General features: G+C 36.2%; 1 protein-coding gene across 1 annotated transcript in view; it reads right to left on the bottom strand.

Moving 5' to 3' along the window:
• Window positions 1-5,215: 5,215 nt before the first annotated feature.
• The window catches only part of NUCB2 (nucleobindin 2), a 29,439-nt gene continuing 12,375 nt past the window's right edge, over window positions 5,216-22,279 (bottom strand). Inside the window, exons 4-13 of the mRNA XM_042813980.1 lie at window positions 22,044-22,170; window positions 18,883-18,986; window positions 17,097-17,282; window positions 16,390-16,480; window positions 14,806-14,864; window positions 13,166-13,258; window positions 12,090-12,179; window positions 11,373-11,543; window positions 10,966-11,047; window positions 5,216-9,055 (exon numbers count right to left, since the gene is read on the bottom strand). Of these exons, the coding sequence (XP_042669914.1) occupies window positions 8,943-9,055; window positions 10,966-11,047; window positions 11,373-11,543; window positions 12,090-12,179; window positions 13,166-13,258; window positions 14,806-14,864; window positions 16,390-16,480; window positions 17,097-17,282; window positions 18,883-18,986; window positions 22,044-22,170 (1,116 nt within the window). The 3' untranslated portion in view covers window positions 5,216-8,942. The remainder of the gene's footprint in view (window positions 9,056-10,965; window positions 11,048-11,372; window positions 11,544-12,089; window positions 12,180-13,165; window positions 13,259-14,805; window positions 14,865-16,389; window positions 16,481-17,096; window positions 17,283-18,882; window positions 18,987-22,043; window positions 22,171-22,279) is intronic.

The following is a 22,279-nucleotide window of genomic DNA, read 5'->3' as shown; positions in this document are numbered from 1 at the left end:
CAAAATGACATGCCAAGAGAATATATCAGCTTGAGCACACTGTGGACTAATTCAATAGCAAACTGGGGCTCAATCGTGCTTGCTCAGTGACTACGAGTTACACCTTCGTGTCCCAAATGGTTCTGTGCATCTGAAAAAAATAATTTCCCTTCAAGTTAAATTCAATAGTGTCCTATAATTCCTTTGCAGGGAAAGGACCTAAAAATGTACTATACGTTTCTGGAAGTCTTAAAAACATAGATTTTTGTGATGAGTTTTCCCAGGGTTTTCTGCGTTACTTTGGAAGCAAATTCTTTTTTGTCAATCATGAAAGCTGTCGGAATTGTCTGAAGCACGGCTTTTATGTGGAAACAATCATTTCAGTTGCCCAGAAACTCCTGGCTGACATTATCCTTGACTGTGTCTTTCTTCAGAAACTAGGTTTGAATCACTTCAGAGATAGGCATGTTCTGTACTCTGGCTCACAGACCAAGAACAGTACCTGTGGCTTTTAGTAAATTTGTGTAAACAAAAGGCCCAGATGATATAGTATTTTCTAATGCCAGATAAGCAGATAAGAATGTGAAAAGGAGGTCAAAGAAACTCAGTTATATAGAGCTTTTCACAGCCTTGGTGTTTATATATTTGGGTATTTATACGGGAAGCATTTATACAGTCTTGCTCAGTCTTACTCAGAAATGCAGTAAGCATGAGGCATGATGTTCTTTTGGCAGCCTAAATACAACATACTTCTAGTTCTTTACATAAGAAAATGAACACATAATAGTGCAATAATTGTTCAGGTGCAGGGCTTCTGTAACAAAATACGTAACTACATGCTACATTTTCCTTGGAAATTAATCTGACTCATGAAGTTTCTTTACTAATGCTTCTCACAGTCCACGGAACAGCACAATTTAAAAGGTGGTGAGTTATGAAGTATAAGCACTTCTCCTGCTGCAGAAGAAACAATCTACTTAGTTTCTGGTAAAGCAGCTGTGTCATACTACTCAAAAATAGCTTCGCATGTGTTCAAAAATATACTTCAAAAACTCAAATAATTATGCATTAAATTATTTATTTATGTTTGGAAGCATTTCTTAAAAACTCTAAAACCTTTCAAGTCTGCTCAAGGAACGTGGTTCCCAGATTTCTAGATTTAGGAATACAGATGTTGTGAAAGCTGAAATTCTCAAGCTAACTTTGAAGCTGAACCTACATTAAATTTAAATCTGTATCTGGTGTATTATTATTATCTTGCATGTTTTAGTTTGCAAGTGCTGTGTAGGTGTTTTACGTTGGGGAAAAATGAGAATCAGATCTGGGTGGGATGGTATATATGTATATATGCCATTATATATTTATATAATGCTTAATTAAGGTAGTTTGTGAGAAAACCTGTGAAATGTTACAAGGAGGAGCACTTTCTGATCCACTTCAGCATCATCCTCATGCATCTGTGGATGTGAAGCTGACTGTCACAGCATAGCTGTTTTCTGCAAAAAGGCACCTTACTGGAGAACACAGAGGCCACAGGCCCTGAAAACAGGGTGGCTTATGAGCAGAGGAAGCAGACTTGCTGCATGTTGAGCCAAAACAAGTAGAACCTTCCTGAAAGTTCTCTATTTGCTCACTATGATTTTTTTCTTACGTCTACCATCTTAAAATAAATAAAGTGAGCACAAAACACAGAACCCACCCAACAAAACCTGAATGTTCTCTGTCTGCCTGGAAAATAATTCTTTGAAGAAAGATGTCCAGGCCAACATGTGACAACACTTAAATCATTCAGCTTCCTAACAGATGTGTTGGGTGTACAACCTGAAGGAACATAAGCTGTGGATGGCAGCAATTGAGAGCCCAAATACATGTGACTTTCAAGATAGCACCCAAAAAGTATGTTATCTGTTAGTGATCTGTGATTCACAATATCTACTAAACACTTCTGTTGTTTGCAAAGATAGTTGAACCTTTAACTGTTGGCAGATAACAGTCACAGTAGTAACCAGATTCTTCTTGGAAATCTTTATCAACTTGGTGTCAGGTGAATGCAGACAGCCTTTTCTGAGTTGGTATACAAAGGCTGTCTTATTCCTTTCTATTGTGACTCCATTGTGATGGCTGAGTAGCCTGGAAATAAGTGTCAGTGAAGCTGTTTCTCTTCATGCATGCTGATTTTGCATTTGTACACACGTGCACATATGAGCTGAACCTTAGATACGTGCATTGAAGACAGAAGTTGTTACATCTAACATTTTCTTGTAGTTAAGAACATAGCAAAGGGACTTGCACCATGAATATCATATGTGAATATTAAATTCTTGATAAATTTGTAATATTCAGTGAACAAGAAGTGAACACTTACAGCATAGATTTTCATTCTTTCTCACTAAAGAAGTAAAATGCATAGAAAGACTGTATTTAATTAAAGAAATGTAGAGCTATTGTAGGTGAAAATGAGCTGTGGCCTTATGGTTAAGTAGTGTAACACTGACCATAGCCAATTAAACTAGACAAACAGGGAAATGTTATCAAAAACCTAAGGCATGTTTTGACCACAACACTCTATCCCTTTATCCTGGTTCTCATAACATCATGATGTCATCAGTTCATTTGACTATTGGTAACTGTTCTTCCAGGCAAGCTTTAAAGACTGAACAAACTAGCCTTCCTAAACTGGCTCTGATGTACGCAGTTCTTACCGTTAGGATTTCCCCCCAAAATGCTGATATGAAACAGCTTACCAACTACTGCTGAAGAAGCTAGTCCTTAAGCAGCATTGGGAATGACATGACCTGGTATGTGCATCTCCTAGCTGTATTTCTGACAGAAATGTTGCAGCATTACCTTTTTTTATTTTGCTGTTTGATGAGTAGAATCCTATGCTAGAATGACAAGGGCTTTCATCAACACAAACAGTGTCCTTTCCTGATTCTCATCTTGGGCTTTTTAAAATACGAGGTGATTCACATGGTGTTGATAGCCAGATATGGTGGATTGTACTTGGAGATCAAGCACAGTATGGAGATGTCTGTGTTCAGGAAAAACACTGTTCGTTTAGTTCTTACTTTCAGAGTCTCTTTAGAAAGGAAACAGCATATTTTAAGAAATCTTTAAGGGTGGAAAGAGCCCTTTTAAAACATGGCAGTTTTAATTTGGCTTCTGAGGGATCATTCAGTCCTCACCCTCCTGTTTTATTATGCCACCGGACTGCTTTTTAACGTGCTTTTGAGATTAGGATTACTGAGCACTCTCGAACTCCCTCTAGTGGAAAAAAAATGGTATGCGACTATACATGATTAGAAATCACTCGATTTTATAACAGACGCTGTGTCACTCCCCCGTGGTTCTAAATGCACTGGCAATGTCTGAATAGTCTCTAGTACAGATGCAGTATAGAATTTCGCTCATTGCTACTAAAGTATATGGAGTCTTTTTGTGAAATTTCCATGCATACAAGTTTGCATAGAGTATCAAAGTCATGGCTGAATAATACTTCCTCTCCTACTACGTGGGCTCTGAATTCATGAAGCAGGGTAGCTTGGTATGATACAGATGGTAGATGGCTGCCTGTGCCTCCATCCTGCTTTCTCCAGTGTCACCTGTTGAGGGGAACTTAGAAACTGATGCCCTCTTAATGTGCTGTTGATAGTAATTATAGGCTAGTGGGAAAGTGTAAAATGATGTATTAGAAGGGATACTGTATGCTCCCTCCATCTATAACACAGAAATGGCTCTATGTGCAGTTGCCTAGAAGATAGCTATAGTGAACTATTATGTGTTAAAGTAATGCAAGTCTGAATGAACGTAAGCTGTTTAAAATGGCCACTGAACAGCAGCCACGATGCAGTCATTCAGACTGAGAGTCTCTTGATATGATGGAAAAGATGCAATGTGTGGAGAGATCAGCATTGTAATGCTGCTCTATCTGTGTATTTGTCAATGATAAATGTACCAGGTTTAGAAACTTGGGTATATCTGGGGAGAAACAAACAATTAAAAAAGAAAACCTCTTTCCATCATATTTTGCTTTACTGTATAAGCAAGAATGCAGGCTGTTTAACACATCATTTAAGTGCAGCTTTTAAGGCATTAAAACATAAAAAATTAGGGCATTAGTAAATTGTTTTGGTGCTTGCTATCTGCAATTGTGTAAATTACGGGACTCAAGCTACTTCTCTATTTCCTACTAAGTAGCAAAATAAAATCTTTTAGAAATGTAACCTAGGTCTGCTAAGTGCTGCTGTGTTTCCAGATGGGACTCATCTTTCAGTGCTATGACTACCTCTTAATTTTAGCAACAGATATTTGAAGATGCAAACAAGAAAGGACTTCTAGAGTAAACATTAATGACAGCTCCTGGCATTTGCTTACATTACAAAAGGACACTCCATACACCTCAGAGCTTCATCTCCTTAAAGAATGTCACCATACATTGTTTTTTTCTTATTCAGTGTGTGCTTACCAACACTATGCTTACATACTGTACACAATGGAAGTTCCATGAGCCATCATGTCCCATGCATCTCCCAAAAATACACACTGTCCCTGCAATTCTGATATCCTGAAATGGCTGATACCTGGATTTGAAGACAGGATCTGTAAATAAAAACAAGCAACCTATAGCAAAATCTGCTACTGTAACTCATGGTATTTCTACTTTTCCAGGATTTCTCTTTTGAACTGGAACATCTCAGGGAAGTATGTGATGTTAATACCTAGTTTCTCATGGTGGTGCAGTTTCATTAGTTTATTTTTTTATGAATACAGGAGGTGTAGCATTCAAATACTTATTTAGTGAGTGAATAGCTATTGTGGTGATGCAGCTGGTGTCAGGAAGAATAAAAGATGTCTATTTGTTTGTGAAATATTTTTTTTTATCTTTCCAGAAAGCATGCAACAAACAGGAAGGCAAAAATGAGCTTATACACAAGATCTAAGCTGCAAAGACTTCATATGCTTGTGCACAGCCCAAAGCCTGCCCAGCCATACCTGGCTGGATATGCTCACCCCCTATGCAAACCCCAAATTAATGCAGTGTCAGCACCTTGAAACATCACCTGTTCTCTCTTGGGAGCAGACTTGGGGCTGCATTCAGTCATGCCCCTCTCTGGTCCCCAAGCCAGTGGGCCGACAGGAGGAAGCAGAAGGGAATGCTCCTTGGCAGGGAATGCTCCTGCTGGCAGCAGTTGCCTCATTCTGACCCACTTAAAATAAAACACTGTAAGTCTGTGACTGCACTGAGATTCAGTTTAATCCAGTTAAAAACTAATCAATACAAACTATGGACTGGGGCTTTTTTTCTTACATATATATTGCACTGCAAGATAAAAATTTATACATCACTGACCAAATCTTACCCCTTAATCCTCCTACTGAAATCCCAGCCAAGTACAGAACAAAATATCTGCACATTTATCTTGGAAGTGATGCCTCTATGAGGTTACATTCAATTTTCCTGTAAATCACCTCCTAAAGGAAAGACAGAGTACAGGTCAAAGCACTGGTGCCCATGATATTCCAGTCCCTTGTTTATCTGCAATTGTAGCATTCTATTTTCCAACATAGCTGTAAGTGAAGTTTTTAAAAATCTTTTAAAAAGCTCCTGAGAAATCCATACCATAGAAGAAAACATGCTTTAAGTGGATAATGTAATACTTTCAGTCTCTGTTGTGGACAAGAGAATCTAATGAAAGATGTCATTATTGAAAACAAGCTGTGTTAAAGAAGGGTCAAATCAGTTACATGTCCCATGTGTAGGTAGGACTTTAGCGTGTTGCATGACTTCTAAGTCAGATGTTCCTTACAGTGAGATAAAGTTTATCTCAGAATTAATCCTCAAAAATAATTTGATTATGCTCAGATTGAGACCTTGTTAGCTTAGGTCTGAAGAATAATGTCCTTTCCCCAGAGGACAGCAAGTTGGGCAGTACCAGGTCAGGCCTGTTTGCTGGTAGGCCAGACCTGACTGACCATTTTCTGGGAAAATACCTCGCTATCTATGCAGACTTGTGGAACAGATAATGATTCATATCAGATTCTGAATTGGACAGACAAGTATGAATTTGAACTCTCATCTCAAAAATGTTTAGGCAGCAAATTTAGTGTCTGCTCAGTAGGAGTTAAATAACTGAAGTGTTACTGTGAACTAAGGCATTGACTTCCTCACAATTTAGCGCAAACATTTGATAGCTGGACTACCACTTTGATCATTGTTAGAAATAAATCCAATCAATAATTCTAAAGTTTAGAAAACTGCCTGTTTTTACTTCTAAAAAATGAACCTAAGTATATTGTTAAAATGCAAGCCTATCAATAAAATTAACACTGACAAGAACATTTACCAGACAGCATACCAGACAGCAATGGAAGGAAAGATATGCATTATTTTATGCTGAATGCAGCTCAGTGGTTAGTTGAAATGCAAAACTGGGAACTCTTGTTAACTCGTGATGAAATAATAAATGAAAACTCTGGCTTCTTCTAGGCATCTCCTTTAGACACAACTTACACTACCCTGTGGCTAGCATGAGACGAGTTCAGCACCCATGTTACAATAGTTCTTTATAAAATTCTCTGTGTATTTAAATAATAATGTATAAAGTAAATAATGTAAAGGGGATAAAATACTTTTCTTCCATTTCAGGGAGAGTGAGATTCTTAAAACTGAAATGTAACGCTGCAATGAAAACAAAGCTTAAACTGTGGCAAGCATTTGAGAGCATATACTGCATTACCTATAGTAACATTTGTGATGAGGCAGATGTAACATGAAGGAAGAATGATTTATATGGTAGAAATGCATTCAAAGTTTCAGTCCTTGATTCTCTGAAAACTCCTGCTGCATCACTCAGTCTTTGTAAAATTTCATGTGGTACAAGGAGAAGGAAAAATGTTCCCTCCTTTTTTTGTGATGTTAGAATAACTCACCCTTTGTTCTCCTCTTTCCTTGCTCTGCTCCTGATTATTATGCTTACAGCCCTACAGCCAAGACTCTGCACTGGGAAATGATGTTACTCTGGTTGTTGTTGTAACTATGTCTAGTTCTCTCAAACAGTTGTAGAAACATACTTCAGCCTCCTGACAAAGATATAAACTGATGTTAGAAATACATGGAAGTAACAAACAGTGGCTTTTTGAAACTAAAATTAGAAACAAATTAAGATACTGACAACTCGCAGAGAGAACAACAACAAAGTAAATCTAATTGCTGGACTGGTAGAAATGAATTAAATGTGATGTCATAATTAACAAGATTAAACAGAGAAAGAAACCTAATCTATTCCAGCAATGAGTTTTGTTACATTGTGTAAAGAACACGAATATGCTTAATTTTGCTGCAAGAAGCATTAAGCATGTAAGGAATATGACTAGCCTCTATCAATCACAAGTCTTCAGTGAGAAACTTAAATATCAAATATCAATACAAAACTTTAACTGCCACCTGTCTTTGAGTTTGCCTAAAATGTTTGAGTATTACTCTGAAAGGAACATCTTTTCTTAGGAGATGCGTGCCTATTTCTTTGCTCAAAACCCAAATGATCTCTTTGAATGACAGTGTAAGCAATTAGCCACGGAAGTGGAAGAAAATACAAAGGATGCTTGCCAAGGTGTGTGTATATCAGTTCAGAGCCAACATTATACAATCAGAGCAATCCTTTTTTTTTTTTTTTTTTTTTTTAACAACAACAAACACAAAGCTAGAAAAAGAAGGAGGCTTTACACTCGGTCTGAAGTGGATGACAAGGAAGGACAATCACACAGCTTTTTGACATTACAGCGAAACCCACAGGAAAGACAACTTTTGCTGCTGAGTTTTTGTTTTGTTGTTGGTTTTTTGTTTGGTTTTTGAAAAATCGTGGCTTATGATATGAGGGAGCTATCCTGCTTCTATACCAAAATAATACAATCAAGTAGCACCCTTGTTTTAGACATTTCATAAACCTACATCAACTAACTGCTGAAAGACAAATACATATTAACAGACTAAGTCAAGGATTCATGTCTGAGAACAGCTTTTAGAAGCACATGGTGCATTTTGAAAAATCTGGTATTACCACAAGAGGTAGGAAAATCTGTGCAGAAAAAGACAGTGAGTCTTGTTCTGTTTTGTACAAATTTCCATCAACATAAAAAGCTTATTTAATCGCATGCAAAATTTTGAGATCACTTGGCACCTGATGAAAGAAACAGGGACAAAAGAACTATCCCCAGAGCCAAATGAGTGAGCCAACGCTACACAGAATTAATCTTAACAAGGAGAGTTCAGACCAATCCACTAGAAGTACAGTATTCCTTTTGAAGGCTTACAGTGAAATTCTTAGGCTTCTGTAAACATGAAAAGTATTCACTGTTCCATGCAATTGTTTGTGGTGGTTAAATTTTAGAAAGTGCAAATTTTCTAAAAGTTGAGAGTAAGAATTTTCATTTTTATTTGGTCTCAAAAGAAAGGGGTTGGTAGTACTGGGAACGGTAGGCCTTTGTCTATGATCTGTTTCCCTGTACTTTGCTTCTCAACATTTCTGGAAAGAGTCTCTACATAAAACAAGACCTAACTTGATATTCAGTTCAGTTTGCTGCTGCTTCTCAGAAAAGGTAGCAATTCATGCCTAAACACACAATGGCAGACATCTCCTCCCTCTTTTCATAACAGAGAAGTCCAAGAGCTGAGTCCCTTGGCCATAAAAACCTTTAATAATAAGTTTCCTTATTTTTTTTCCTCCATTATAGCTGCTAAATAATCCCCATTGCCTTTCTTACTGATGTACTGGAGAGAAAATGATTTATGATTCAAGTCTGATTGATATTTAATCTCTAACATTCCCAGTGATTTTACAATCTGGGAAAGAAAGTGGGGAGTTCATTACCCTTTTTTTTTTTTTTTTTTTTCGTCCCTCTCCCTTTCCTGCCTTTTACCCTCCCCCCAAAATAATAAAGATGCTATAAAGTTGAGGCACGAGTGGTTAAGGGTGAACTTGATCAGTTCTAGCAGCTGGTTCTTGGATATGTCCTGGTGGTAAAGGCTGATCACCTCCTGCAGGATGTTTTGGTGCTTCTTCAATTTTGTGTTCGCCAGCTGTAAAACAGGAATAAAACTGCTTAAAATTTCTCAATTAAATGAGCTCCATATGTGAGAAGTCTCTAAAGTAATGTTTCTAGTGTACAGACAATCAAATTGAACCACCTGTTTTTATTTTGTAATTGGAAGACTAACAATGAAATCAGATTGAGTTTACCCAACAGGCTGCAAAATGATAATATTCAGGATTTCTTAGATTACTAGTTGCTTCTGTTTTCAGTAAAAATGTTTTTATTTATATAATCTCTTTTTGGATACTAATCTGTTCTTTCTAAAACATACTACATGTTTACGAAACCTTTAATCCTAACATAGCAAGCTTGAAAAAAAAAAAATGAACAACTTGCTTCTGTATTTTAATCCTTACTGCGCTGACAATCTTTACAACTTTCTCCCTTTGCCTCCCTCAGAATGCCAGCTTTCATAGTTGGGACCTCCTTAACTCAGACAATGAATAGTGAATAGTTTTGGCTAATAAAATGAGAGTTTAGGATACTTGTCTAATGACTTTACAAAAACTTTTGTATTATTTTTGTGTAAAGTTTTAAGAACGCTATCAGTTATTGCCAGTGTTAAAAAATGTATCACTAAAGCAAGTCCAAGGAATCTGCTATCACAAACTGTGTTTTTACTGAGGGAAGACAAAGAGAAGCTATTGTAACTAAGGGATATAAATTGATATTAGCCCCAAGCAGCTTTGAAGCAAATGAAAGACAAAATGAAACTGATGTTCAAGTTCCGTTGTTTCTTGCTTTGCACATAAAACTGAGTACCTTGAGGATATAATTCCAGGATACTCAGCAAAGTAAGCTGTAATCACTGAAAATGGCATTTCAGGTTTGAAACTTCACTGTTGGCCCCAAAGGTGCTGTTAAGTCCTTCCAATATTCAAAAGGCTGACTGGATACAGTCCAAAGATTCATGTTCAATATGTTAAAAATTCTTTGAGCTGTGCTGATAATGTTAGCACATAAACATGGAAGCCAATAAAGTCACTTTAGTTTCTAGATGGGGAAGAAAATGTTTGCATGTATGGAAGAACAGAACTAAGAAGTGTTAAAATATACCTGACCACTTTTTTGTTATCAGTAATCACATGGAATGATTTACTGTGACCTTATTGTCTGTGCACGTTGAAGCAATTGGTTGCTCATGTTGTCTAAAACTTGTCACATCGTGTTGTGCTCAAATGCAGATAAACTGACCAGAGAGGACAGACATGATGAAACCATTTCAGTGTTTGGATTTGTTTCCCAGTCAGGGACTGGGACCACAATTCTGGATTACAATCTGAAATTCCAGGATACAGCTAAGAGAGTAACAGCTAAGAGACAACTTTCATCTAGCTGCCTAACTACTGATAGCCATTAAATGATAGGTGCACCAACATTAGTGCTTGTGCAGACATCTTGGGATCAGGAGCATGCTTGTACAACAAGCAGTGAAGCTTAAATTACTGTAATTTCACATTCTTGGTACTCAATTGAGGTATATTACAACTTGTTTGCACAAGGCAAAATACATTGAATGCACCTATCTCTGGTAATGCAGCCATAGGACATTAGACAGGCGTGGTCATCTGTATGCCCCTACTCTTCTCTGAATACCAGCGTTATCCTAGATCTCACTATTTTTAGACTGACATGCAAAACACTCCAAAAAAAATGCAATCTTTTCTCTGTCCATCTGATGCTATAAGTCAGAATTTTTTTTTTTTTCCCCTACAAATATAAAATTGCTGAGATTTCAGTAACATTTTAAAAGGCTTCCATACTTCTATCTTAATAACACTCCCTACAGAGATAATTAAAACCACATTATATTAAGAGTTTGAACAGAAAATGTATTTTTAATGACTTTAATGTTGGAGATCTTAAAGTACACAAACTTTACAGAAAGATACATACGGGGCTGGAATTTCAGTTCTCCAGCTGGTCCTGCAGGTGGATTTGCTTGCTGCAGTTTCTTTTGTTCCATCTGTTTTACAACCTGGTGAAAAACAAAGCAACACAGTTGAAAAACTTCACTCTGTCAACTTTCTCTGATATGAGTGAATACACACAGGAAATATATGCACATCATTATGTTGAGTCTTGGTTAGCGGGAAAACTACTGAGTTGAGATGCTTTCACTGTTTGCTATAATCTGAAGTAATGGATTATGACATGCTGCAGTACTACTGCTGTTTAAAATTCAACTGAGATTCCTAAGAGAAATCAAGATGAAAGATGCTCCAGAGCTGGGGACTGTCATAAGCCTTTACACGTATGAGAACACAGAAGGGAGAGAAAAAATACTGTTGTGTCAAGTGTACCTGCTGAAGCTCTTGTTTCTGAGCCTGAAGCTGGTCATGCTGCCTCTGTAGTTCCTCCTTCTGTTTCTGAAGTTCTTCTGCCTTCTTTCTGAGTTCATCTTCCTGCTGAGAAATATGACTTTCAAATTCCTTCAGTTCATCCTCAGTGAAGAGCTGCTGTTGATCTAGTGTCTGGAAGAAAACACAAACAGGAATACTTGGGTAGGAACGCATATCTATTTTGATGATCTTTCCACTGAAATAATTATTAGCTGAATTTTACAGTTCACTAGAAGACACTAAATCGTAAAGAGTTAGTATGTTCACTTAAACAGTAAAATAGCTATTTCTCAGCTATTTTCTTAGCAAGATTCTATTACAAGTTCAGAGATAGGAGGAAAAAAAATCCTCTTGCTTCCAACTGAGCTCATATTTCCCCTTTAAAGTGATTCATAAGTGAAATGTGCATTTTATCTTTGAAAAGCACGTGGATCAAGATCTTCTAGGATCCACGTGGTGGCAGTGCAAGACTGTTTCTGTTTGAGTGTGGATCACAAAGATTACATCTGCATTGTATTAGTCTGTTACATTTTGTACATTGCATTTAGCTAGGGCATTTAACCACACGCATACCAGAACAGGACTGAAAAAAGGCAAAGGTCAGACAAGCCATTTGGTTTCCTGGTTAGACTGATGGTAATAGTACAGTATGTTGCACTTGGAATACGTTCTCATTACCTCCCAGCTATCGGGCTCCAAAAATTCTTTTTTTTCTGTAGCTCGTAGGAACTCTTCCAAAGTTACTAATCTGTCCTTGTTGATGTCAACCTGTTTGAAGCAAAAAATTAAACTCAGGATGGGTTTTGGTAGAGAAAACATTTAATTTTGTTACATAAATACCTTCAAATACAACCATTTTATTTTTTAAATTATCCCATTTTCAAATGAATGCCTGTAACATCTTCTAAAGATGTTTCTTATAAGCTCACATAGTTTAATAAAAATGGAAATAAAAAGTAAATCCTCACGTTTCATTTGGCAATTAATCGGAAAAACGTGTGGCTGCAGCCCCAGTGCTTCATAGTAGCATGCCTGATGTTTTTGAGAAAAAAAAATTGTAGCTTTTTGATAATAACAGTGTAATTCTGAGTCAGAGCAATCTCTACTGTTGGATAGGGAGATTTCAAAACAAACAAAGCTGAAACTGTGTCAGAAACCCTTAAGGGGAATAGAAGAAATTCCTTCCTTCATGAGTAAAAGAAGTCCAGGCTTGCTCCAATCCTCAAGCTTAAGAAATAAAGTTGAATAGAGAAAAAATACATTCGAAAAAAGAGTGATTCAAAACATCCTCTTCCCTTTCCTCTGCCTCCTGAACAAAAAACTAATGAGAACCAGTAATGATACTCAGAGTCATAGATAATGCCTTGAGCTCACGACTCTTTTGGAAGCACAAAAACCTGAAGATAGTGCTTTCCTTTGTCTTTCCACAGAATGCTACCCTACTGCCAAGTGTAAGAGGACATTCACAGTCCTCCCTGTTTAACAAAATTCACTGGGAATTTGTATTAAATCTGAGTACTTGCAAAGTGAGGCTATAGTACAAATCTTCCTCTGGAATTTCTTTAAATGAAAACAGATCCAGTCTGCAGGCATTTACATCGACCTAAGATAGGGCCTGAAAATTGTGGCTTTCTGATCTCAGCACTAATAACAGCGTTAAGTCCTTTTGCTGTACTTAGACAATCCTTAGTATTAGGACTATTTTTTTTTAACATAGTAGGAAAACATCAGGTTTGTTAAACATTAGTTTATACCTCATTCATTACATGTTCTCTCATTCTCAACCTCTCTTCTTCCATTTCAACCATGTCATCCTCTTCATTTTTCGGATCATAAACCTTTTCTAGCTGAAATTCAAATTTAGAAAATGTTATTTTGGAGAAAGGACTGCTCATTCAAGTGATGGATTTGGAATAGTAGTTTGAGACAGATGAAAATGTGAGTTCATCATTTTTCCAAGCATGTGTATAAGTGTAAATCACTTCTTTTACCATAGTACTTAAGTAACAAGTGAGCACGTCATCATTGGTAAGGAAGAAGCTCCCGGTTAATTCATGTGGTCTGCTGAAATTCAGTGCTTTAGACATTGACCTCAGCATGCAGTCTGCATTCATGTTTGATTCAACGCAAGTTGAGTTTCCAGAGTTTCTTGAACAGGAAAGAGCAGTTCTTTGTTTTATCGGAGCATGCTGTGCACAGTGTAAGCATTCAGGATATCACAAGATAAACTGAGTGCTAAGCTTAACTGTCCACTTCTTTTCTTAAACAGTGTCTTTCTAGTGAGTTCACACGTTTATTTGCTTCTCTTCAGTTTTCTAAGCAATTTAGCTTAGCTTTCTTTGTCACAGGTAAAAAGACCCCAGATTGTGAAATGCTGGGACACACTTATCAAAAAAGACTGCTGTACATTTTTGTAGCACATAAAGGGATTACAACAACCAGTATGTACCATTAAAAAATAGTATTTTGAAAATTTCACTTCTACAGTAGTTCAGATTTATAATCTTGCATGTGTATGCTAAAGCACATTTACTCCCTGATTCATGAAATCTAAAAGGAATTCTAACAAATTCTAAAGCTCATTAGTGCCAGCTATAATACTGGATCTTTGCATGGGAAGCTTTTCTTTGTTACAACAAGACAGAACCTACCAATAAAATGAAAGCCAAGGCCTTCTGTTTACTAACTGTTTCTGTAGCATCTTGCTGCCACTCTGGGAGGCAAAAAAGTACTAATATTTTTGCTTTTTAAGTGCAGCTTAAAGAAACTAAGGATTGCCTGCTTTACCAAATGTACCTGTGATCCAAAATAGCTAGATGTAAATAATGTGAAATCCCTGCTGCCACTTCTACAGTGTGTTGTCCATCACTGTACAGCAATTACATCTGATGAGGCAAATGAATTCATTTTGATTCTTTGTCAAGAAATACAACCTAAGTATTTTCAAGTGAGTGTGACCCTTTTTCTCTCTCTCTATAAGGTTTATGACTGGCACTGAATGTGCACAGCTACTCAGCTTCAAAACCTACTAGACCACATTGAGCCAAAGCAGATTTGCAGCTCTACACTGCAAATTCTACAGGTATACTGTCCAGAGGATTAATAATGAAATCTCAATTGAACTTGTGGCAGAAGACTGTATCATCTATAAATACATGTCTATTATCTGAGTCCTAAGATTGAAATACTTTATTTTTCCAGCTTTTGTATATTTTTACAATTGCGTATAAATATTAAGGGTGCTTAAATATCAAAATAAATTGTTTTATTTGTAGTCCAAAACCTTCATATGCATTTGAAGAAAAAACAAGCATTCCTTCAAATATTTTTTTAAACAAGTGAACCTTCAGGTTGGTCTTTTTTTCCTTTTTCTTTTCTTTTTTTTTTTTTTTACCTCTTTTGTAAACAGAGCTTCCAATTCTTGCTCATCCAGGAAACGATCATTATTGACATCTAAAATAAGAAGTGTTGAAAATACGTGTTAATTATGGACAGAAAGTCTCCATGGATTAAGCATCAATGCATCCATCCCACATAGATCAAAAATACAGTTTAAGGAGATTCTGGTTTCATAGGCCAGCTTTTCTGTTCTGGCTTTTATCAAGAGTCAGTTGATCCGTATCACCACCTTTCACTACCTGGCTGTTAACAAGTGATTGAATAAGTCTGAAGTACTGCTCCTTGTCCTCAGCAAGATGAATTAGGTCACAAGACTGCACCCAGTGCAACTGCCAAAAAACATAGCTGAGAACAATTCGTCCCAATTTAACAACTAAATCTGTAAACAGACCCAAGAGTAACAGAAGTGAACAGAAAAATAATGTTAGCCAACAGTACAACTCCAAAATAACAAGAGAATTTTGTAAAAATCTACATAAACACGCAATGCTTAAAAAAATAGCAGTACAAAATTAGTCTTGATGACCAATGCAAATAAGAGACTACTTGGTAACAATATACTTTGCATGCTACATTCAATTCTGAATAATATTGTAAAGCCTCTGAAATAGAAAGGGAACGGCTACTTCAAATGACTATTATTATGCAGTATTTTTTGTTTAATTCAAAGTTTTTGATGCCCTAAGCTCCCAAGGAAAAGGTTATTTTGGCTACTGCTGTTTTGATATAACATGCATAAAGTAAGTACCAAAAAATTTCAGACAATTATGTTTCACGATCTCTTTCTAGGAAGAAGAAATAAGGCTTTCTTTCTATATATTTATAAACCAAAATAAAAGACTAGACTTAATCTGTTACACTTTAATTAAATTATCATCATTGGCATTGGTCAAATTCTTTGTACCATCTAACCCTTAACAGCCCAATAATAACAGGTTCTGCTTAAGGATACTTGATTATGAAGCACTCATCAACATCAGACTGCTACGTATTTAAATAATCTCATTTAAAGCAAAATGCCTACTGAGATGCATCCTTGTCTCAGCTACTATTTCACTGTTTCTAACTGCAGACTGCTCAAAAAGCGTTGAGAAGCACTTTGGACTTTGTTTTTTTTAAGGCAGTGTTAGAAGCGTCAAGCAATTTCACAAGTTCCAAGACCACTTCAAACATAAGGGGTGTCTGGTACTTCTCTGCAAAGACGTGAAGAAAGCAGGTCTTCCTCAACACACCCCTGAGGTCTTATCCTTGGTGTACAGTGTATGAGCAAAGTTATGGCTGTGGACAGACCTGTAAATACTCTTACTTCACTGAGCAACTACTTCTCGTTATTGCTGTTTCATTTTTTGAGCATTTAAACAAAATTCCATTTTCAACATGTAGGCCCCATTTGACTCCACAGTAGATGTGGACGACAGCAGATATTTTCTCCTCTATACCTCTGGATTCACTCAACTTGCTTGAGTTCTAAGTCTTTTTCCCCGCATAATGCAAATTTGCTGAACATATCTTTTGCTGAGGACATAAAAGAAAGTCACAGCGTTTGCTAATTAAATTAATGTTAAACAAAATCTCTTACCGTGTAATTTGAAGAATGTTTTGGGGTCAAACTCATTTGGATCTAACCCATCTGCTTCTTCCCATACCTCTTTCAACTGATCTTTGCTTCCCTATAAATTGGTTACAAAGAAAAATCTTCAGAAGATGATTAAGTGTACTTTTACATTCCTTTGCATTTTTGTATTACAGTTTCTCCAATTTCTCTGACAGGCTTTTTTTTTTTTTAATTAGTAATGTTCAAAATATAATCATTATAATTTCCTTTAATTCAGGTCACATACTTTTACTAGATAGAAAGGCCCAAGGAAAAAGACAAGGCAAAAAAAAGGTATATTCTCAAGAAAGGAATGCCTATAATTATCAGTCATGGATACACAGATTCATCTAGAATCAAAAGCTGAAATAAATTCAATCAGTTGCTGCTCCTACAGCAAATGGTGCTGTGATGCAGTTCCCTGCAGGAATCCCTACATTTTCAAATACCCCTCTTTTCTCTTTTCGTGAATTTTAGCTACTTTGTAAATAATGATTCTGACAGTAAACAGAATACAGAAATAAAGGAAGTTATGTGGTGGGTTTTCTAAAGCTCTCAGCACTACTCCTGTTCTCTGCTTCTACGTCAGTGAAAAGAAGCAAATCATGAGAAGAAAAATAATACATCCTTCTCATTATCAACTGGAAAGGAAACCCTCCTTCCAAACGCATAAGAATAGACTGTAGCCTTACAGGATGGTGAACTTTAGGGTGATCTCCATGTTTCTTTTTCATCTCTTCAAATTTGGATTCTTCGCGCTGCCTCTTTTCTTCATCCAATGTTTTTAAATACTCCCTCCTCTCATGTTCTTTCATCATTTCATATTTCTTGAATTCCTCGTGGCGGGTTTTATCGTAATTCTCCAGGTCACTTGTAGCCTATAAATACAGATATTATGTACACATGAAAACACCACGTGATTATGTTAATGCATGTCATACATTACCATGTGAAAAACCATCGTCCAGGTACGTGGACAAGGCTGTCCATATTGCCACTCCCCTCTTAAGCATGAAGTAAACTTGGTGGTGGTCCTCCTTCACTTGACAACGAAAGAAAACATCTTTCTTCATTCCTTCTGTTGCTTTCAAAGAACTTAGTTTGCAAAAGTTTGACTGCTTAGAAATCTTTTGCAACTACAGTTCAGTAAGAAAGCACTGAGGTATTCTTTCTAATTAGTTAACAATAAAGTACGTCCTGGGCAAAATAAGCATAGCATCAAATAGTATAAGAATTTCTAGTTTACCTTTCCATTACTAATGCAGTATTACAATGCTACTATCCAACAGCTTATTACAGATTAAATCAACAAAACCATTTAAATGGAGAGAAAAGTGTGAGAATTTCTGACATATATAAGATTTAAAGCTGTATCATTTTCAGCTCAAGTTATTAAAAGTTATAGTCTTCTAGCGCTTTTCAAAGTAACACATTCGTACCTGATAAAGTCTTTCTGTTATCTGTAATTTTTTGATCAATTGGACCTCCTCATAAATGATTCTAACACCTCCACTACCCCCCATTACCCATTACAATAGGTCAATATCTCTGCCAATAAGAGAAGAAAAACAATGTCCAAGAGAAAGAACTGCCCTGCTAAGGATATGCTTCTCCTAACCAAGGAGAATTTTCTCAACAGCGATGCTCTCAGAAACAGCAAGAAACTTTACTATATATGTAAATATATATAAAGAGAGAAATTTTACAGAAAAATTGAGGTTAAAATTTCCAAGGGTAGAAAGATCTACAAGAAATGAACAAAGCTTAAAACAGATTTTATTTTTAAAGAGTCTTCCCATTTACTTTGAAAATAAAAAATGCCTTCTCAGAAACAAAGTGTTGTCATACAACTGAGACTTAAGTCCTCTTTTTCCCTCTCAGGAAAATATATTTTTTCACAGCAGTTGAAAAAACCTATTCCATGCTTAGTTTAACTGTACTGTCTTAATAAACACTGACTAGAATTTAAAAAAAAAAAAAGTGTCACTTGTTGATGCTATTTGGACATCAAATTCCATGCTCAATATATGCAACTTCTGATACTGATATCTTAATTCTGCTCTCCTTCAGATGTATGTATAACAGATCCCCAAATTCAAATGACTACTTTAGGGATGACTATTTATGCCAATCTGTCAGACACTTAAATCACTTTGAAATAGGTTTGGGAGGGATGTGCTTCTCTTAATACTATGTTTAATTCAAATGATTTCAGAAAGTTGTTTTTTATTCCCAAAGTTGGCCATACTGGCACATGAATGCAAATCCTGTAAGGATGCCATGCCAAAATGTATGGTGTCTTTAGCAACAAAGCTTTCAAGCGTGCCATGCAGACAACTGACTCTTCTCTGAAACAGAAAACTGCAACTCATTCCTTTAAAAAGAAAAGTATATACAAAGCATTTGCCTTTAACAGATGAAAAAATGTAATTAATGCAAATAAAATATAACCCCCAGCACTTTTTATTTAGCACTTACTGCTTTGATCAACATATCTAAGTCCTTAGGCTCAAACGTGTCAGGATTCTGATGGTTCAGGTGCTCAAACTGTTTAAGGAGAGCCTGATGGTCTATGCCAGTATCTGAAAGAAGGAGGCACAGGTACAAACATAAAACATTAAACGAAGTTTGAAAGCAAGAAAGATCAGGAATTTCAGTACTTTCACAAGGTGTTTGTGCCTTGAGTGTCTTATCTATGTTAGTACTTATAAAGCAGATTTACCTGAAGGAGATCAGTACACTTGACAGCAATTTGCACTGTACTCCTTCTAGTGTGCCAGGTGTTCCACTGCACACAATAATTTAACATACTGAGGTTGCCTTTCAGCAAGGAAATGTACAATCAGTTGAGCTCTACAAACCAAAACATTTCATTCTTCTTTTGTTTATAAAAATGAGATGTAACTTCAGCTATTACAGCTAACAATTTGTATCTGAGAATTGTAACTCTTCTAACTTGCCCTGTATATTTTGCGAATGAAACATTCACTGCGTGAGTGATGGATAGATAGATAGATAGATAAACAGATAGATAGATGTGGCAAGATACATGGTTGAAAATGAAATCTGATAACCCGAAATTCAAATCTCATTTGCGCAAAACAAGAAACATAGGACAGCAGAGAGTCAAGTCCTTTGTCTAAAAGCTGCAAACATTTCTCCTTTCTTACAACAGGGACATCCAGTAATGTCAATACAAACTGCATTAACAATAAAGTACATTTCTACAATTACAAGCTTTTCAAGAGTTCCTTTTTCTGACTGTTAATGCTAAATAATAATGTTATCTTAAACAGCATACACTTTGGTATGTTATGGGTAACAACTGTGAACAGCTTTTACTAAATGGGCTAGTAAAAAAGACTTGATTTGCCTTAAAAAATAAATTAAAGGAAAAGATAATTCTGAACTTGTTATCCTATGGCAAACTATTACTCTCACACTCAGTGCTTTATTCATATTATCACAGAGCAGCAAACATTGTCTAGGGCACATTTATCCCTGATGAGATCATAATTTTTGCTGAAATATACACGCCTTAGTCTGTTTATGGAACGTTTTTTGGAAGTGTAGTATTAGAATATTTTAAAAACAAACAAAATAATAAAATCCCCCCAAATCTATTTATGGAGAAACAGCTCATTCAGTTTGACAGTATTTACTGGTCACATTATTGCATTATCTAAGAGCTGATCCTGGAGAAAGTCATCCAACTCCTAACATTCTTGTCCTGTACTAGTCAGTCTAGCAGGATCTTGGTACAAATGTTTAAAAACACATCTGGATCAAGACTGAATATATGAAAAACATATGTCCAAGTCTGTTGGACCTGATCCATCTGAGTGCAAATAAAGCTGGTCTTAATCAGATAAAGGACCAAGATATTAAGTTGTACCACATGGAAAATATTAGAAGAACAAACACAAGGAAATCAAACAGCTCTACCTGCTGTTACTACAGAATGCATTTTTGTACGTGTCCCAAGGTGCTGCATAAGCACATAGATGCAGCTGTGCTTTGTAGATAATCTGGCCATACAATTACATGTGATGTGAAATATTCAGTGGCAGGGCCCACTATAAACTTTACAAAATTCTTCTGAATTGCACTGCATTACATTAATAGCCATCTGAATATTCTGAAAAGGTACAATCTGCTCTGGTTCTTTCCAAATATAATATCACACTTACTTACACAGTGACAGAATGTGTAAACATGCTTGATCTGTGGCGGCTGCTGGAGTGCTTGCTTGCAATATAAGCATGAGATTAGGCTCCTGGCAGCTAAAAAGCCACTTAAGAAAAAAGAACCACAGGGTCTGACAGGTATGTGAGGCAATGCACTGACTTCCTGTGGAGGTCTGGTGTGCACTGTCCAGCTACTGGTGGACTGTACTCTCTGAGCTAAAACTTTCAGAAAAAGAAAGCAAAGGATAAGAAGGTTATATTGAAGTTCTCAGCAAACTCCATATTCTTCATTCACTGTATTATGATAGCATCTAAAGCGTTCATTGGAAAGGTACTGTACTAAAAATTGCTCCTTTCCCAAATTAATCTGACTTTTTTCCTGACTCCAATAATATCCCCTAGACATATATGCATATATCTGCTTCTTTGGCCTACTTGCCACCTCTAAGACTGGCTTAATGGGATTAGGATCCTTCTTCTTGGAGGACTTTTTGATCCAATACCTATTCCAGTTAGTGGGATCCCCCCTGCAACCTGGTAATGTTTTTAATGAGCAAGAAAACAATCTGCTCAAGCAAATTCAGTACTTACATCATCTTTGTGAAAAACACCATTTTGAAAACAAGAACATGCAGTCCATTGTTATGATCTTTATCTCTGGGAAACTAATTCACTTCAAAAAGTGATACTTAAAAAGAAACTTAGATTTTGTTCTAAGTAAAAATCTTAAAACTTCTTCAGTAAAAAGTAAAAAGAGATAGTATGTGTTATTTCCCAGCTAAGTACACATCAAACAGATTATTTAGGAACATGCATACTCAATTCATTTTAACAAACTATATAAGTTTCAGTGATTTAATTAATAATTAAAAAATGCTATGGATAAGTTTTTGCACCCTAAATGTTCCTCTTTACTCAGGACCTTCAAACTGCCTCAGAAATAAGAAAAATCATCTTCTGAATTTGATATAAATCTTTATATCAAACATTTGATATAAATCTGTAAAACACGCCTCTTCCTACCAGTAAGAACTTAAAAAGAAAAAATGAAAACACAATGTCAAATGACTATTAATTAAAAAAAACCTACCTGAAAGACATGGAACATAGTCTTGTATTCTAAAACAATCAAAATGTGGCTATTTCTCAGTGAGTTATTTGTAAATTGATGCACTACAAAAATACCCAAAAAAGCTAAGAAAGGATTAGATGTATCTGAAAAATCCACTGCCCAAATCAATTTTAGCTATTTATAAAATACAGATGGCTTTTATTTTCTCCTCAGTTTCCTATAAAGATACGTATTTGTTGTCCATAGTCTAGATCAAAAAGGACACTCTTACTTTCAGATAACAGTTATTACTATTGACATCAAGGACAGCGTAACTTAGATTTTGTCTAGCTTGTATTGGACAGGTGCCCAGTTCACCTTCTTAGATTTTGTATTCTTACCTTGAACAGAATCCATTTTGGCCTTAATTAACATTCTTAATCTTGCCACCTCTTGTCGCTTGAGTTCATCCAGTCGTGTTCTCACGTGGTGGCTTACTAAGTCAAGCTCTCTGCTTAGTTTTCCACTCTGTCAAAAAACAAAACTGATCTATAAAAACATAAAAGAAAGCAGCCTTTACTATTCCCATTGTATATGAGCTGCAAGACAGCAGACCAATTCTAGCTTTTCTCATAAT

The sequence above is a fragment of the Centrocercus urophasianus genome, unplaced genomic scaffold (assembly GCF_019232065.1).
Source record: "Centrocercus urophasianus isolate 14NV4802_14NV808 unplaced genomic scaffold, USGS_Curo_1.0 seq_14, whole genome shotgun sequence".
NCBI lineage: Eukaryota > Metazoa > Chordata > Aves > Galliformes > Phasianidae > Centrocercus > Centrocercus urophasianus.
Note: the sequence above shows the minus strand (reverse complement) of the source record. Positions and strands in the feature narration are given on the sequence as shown.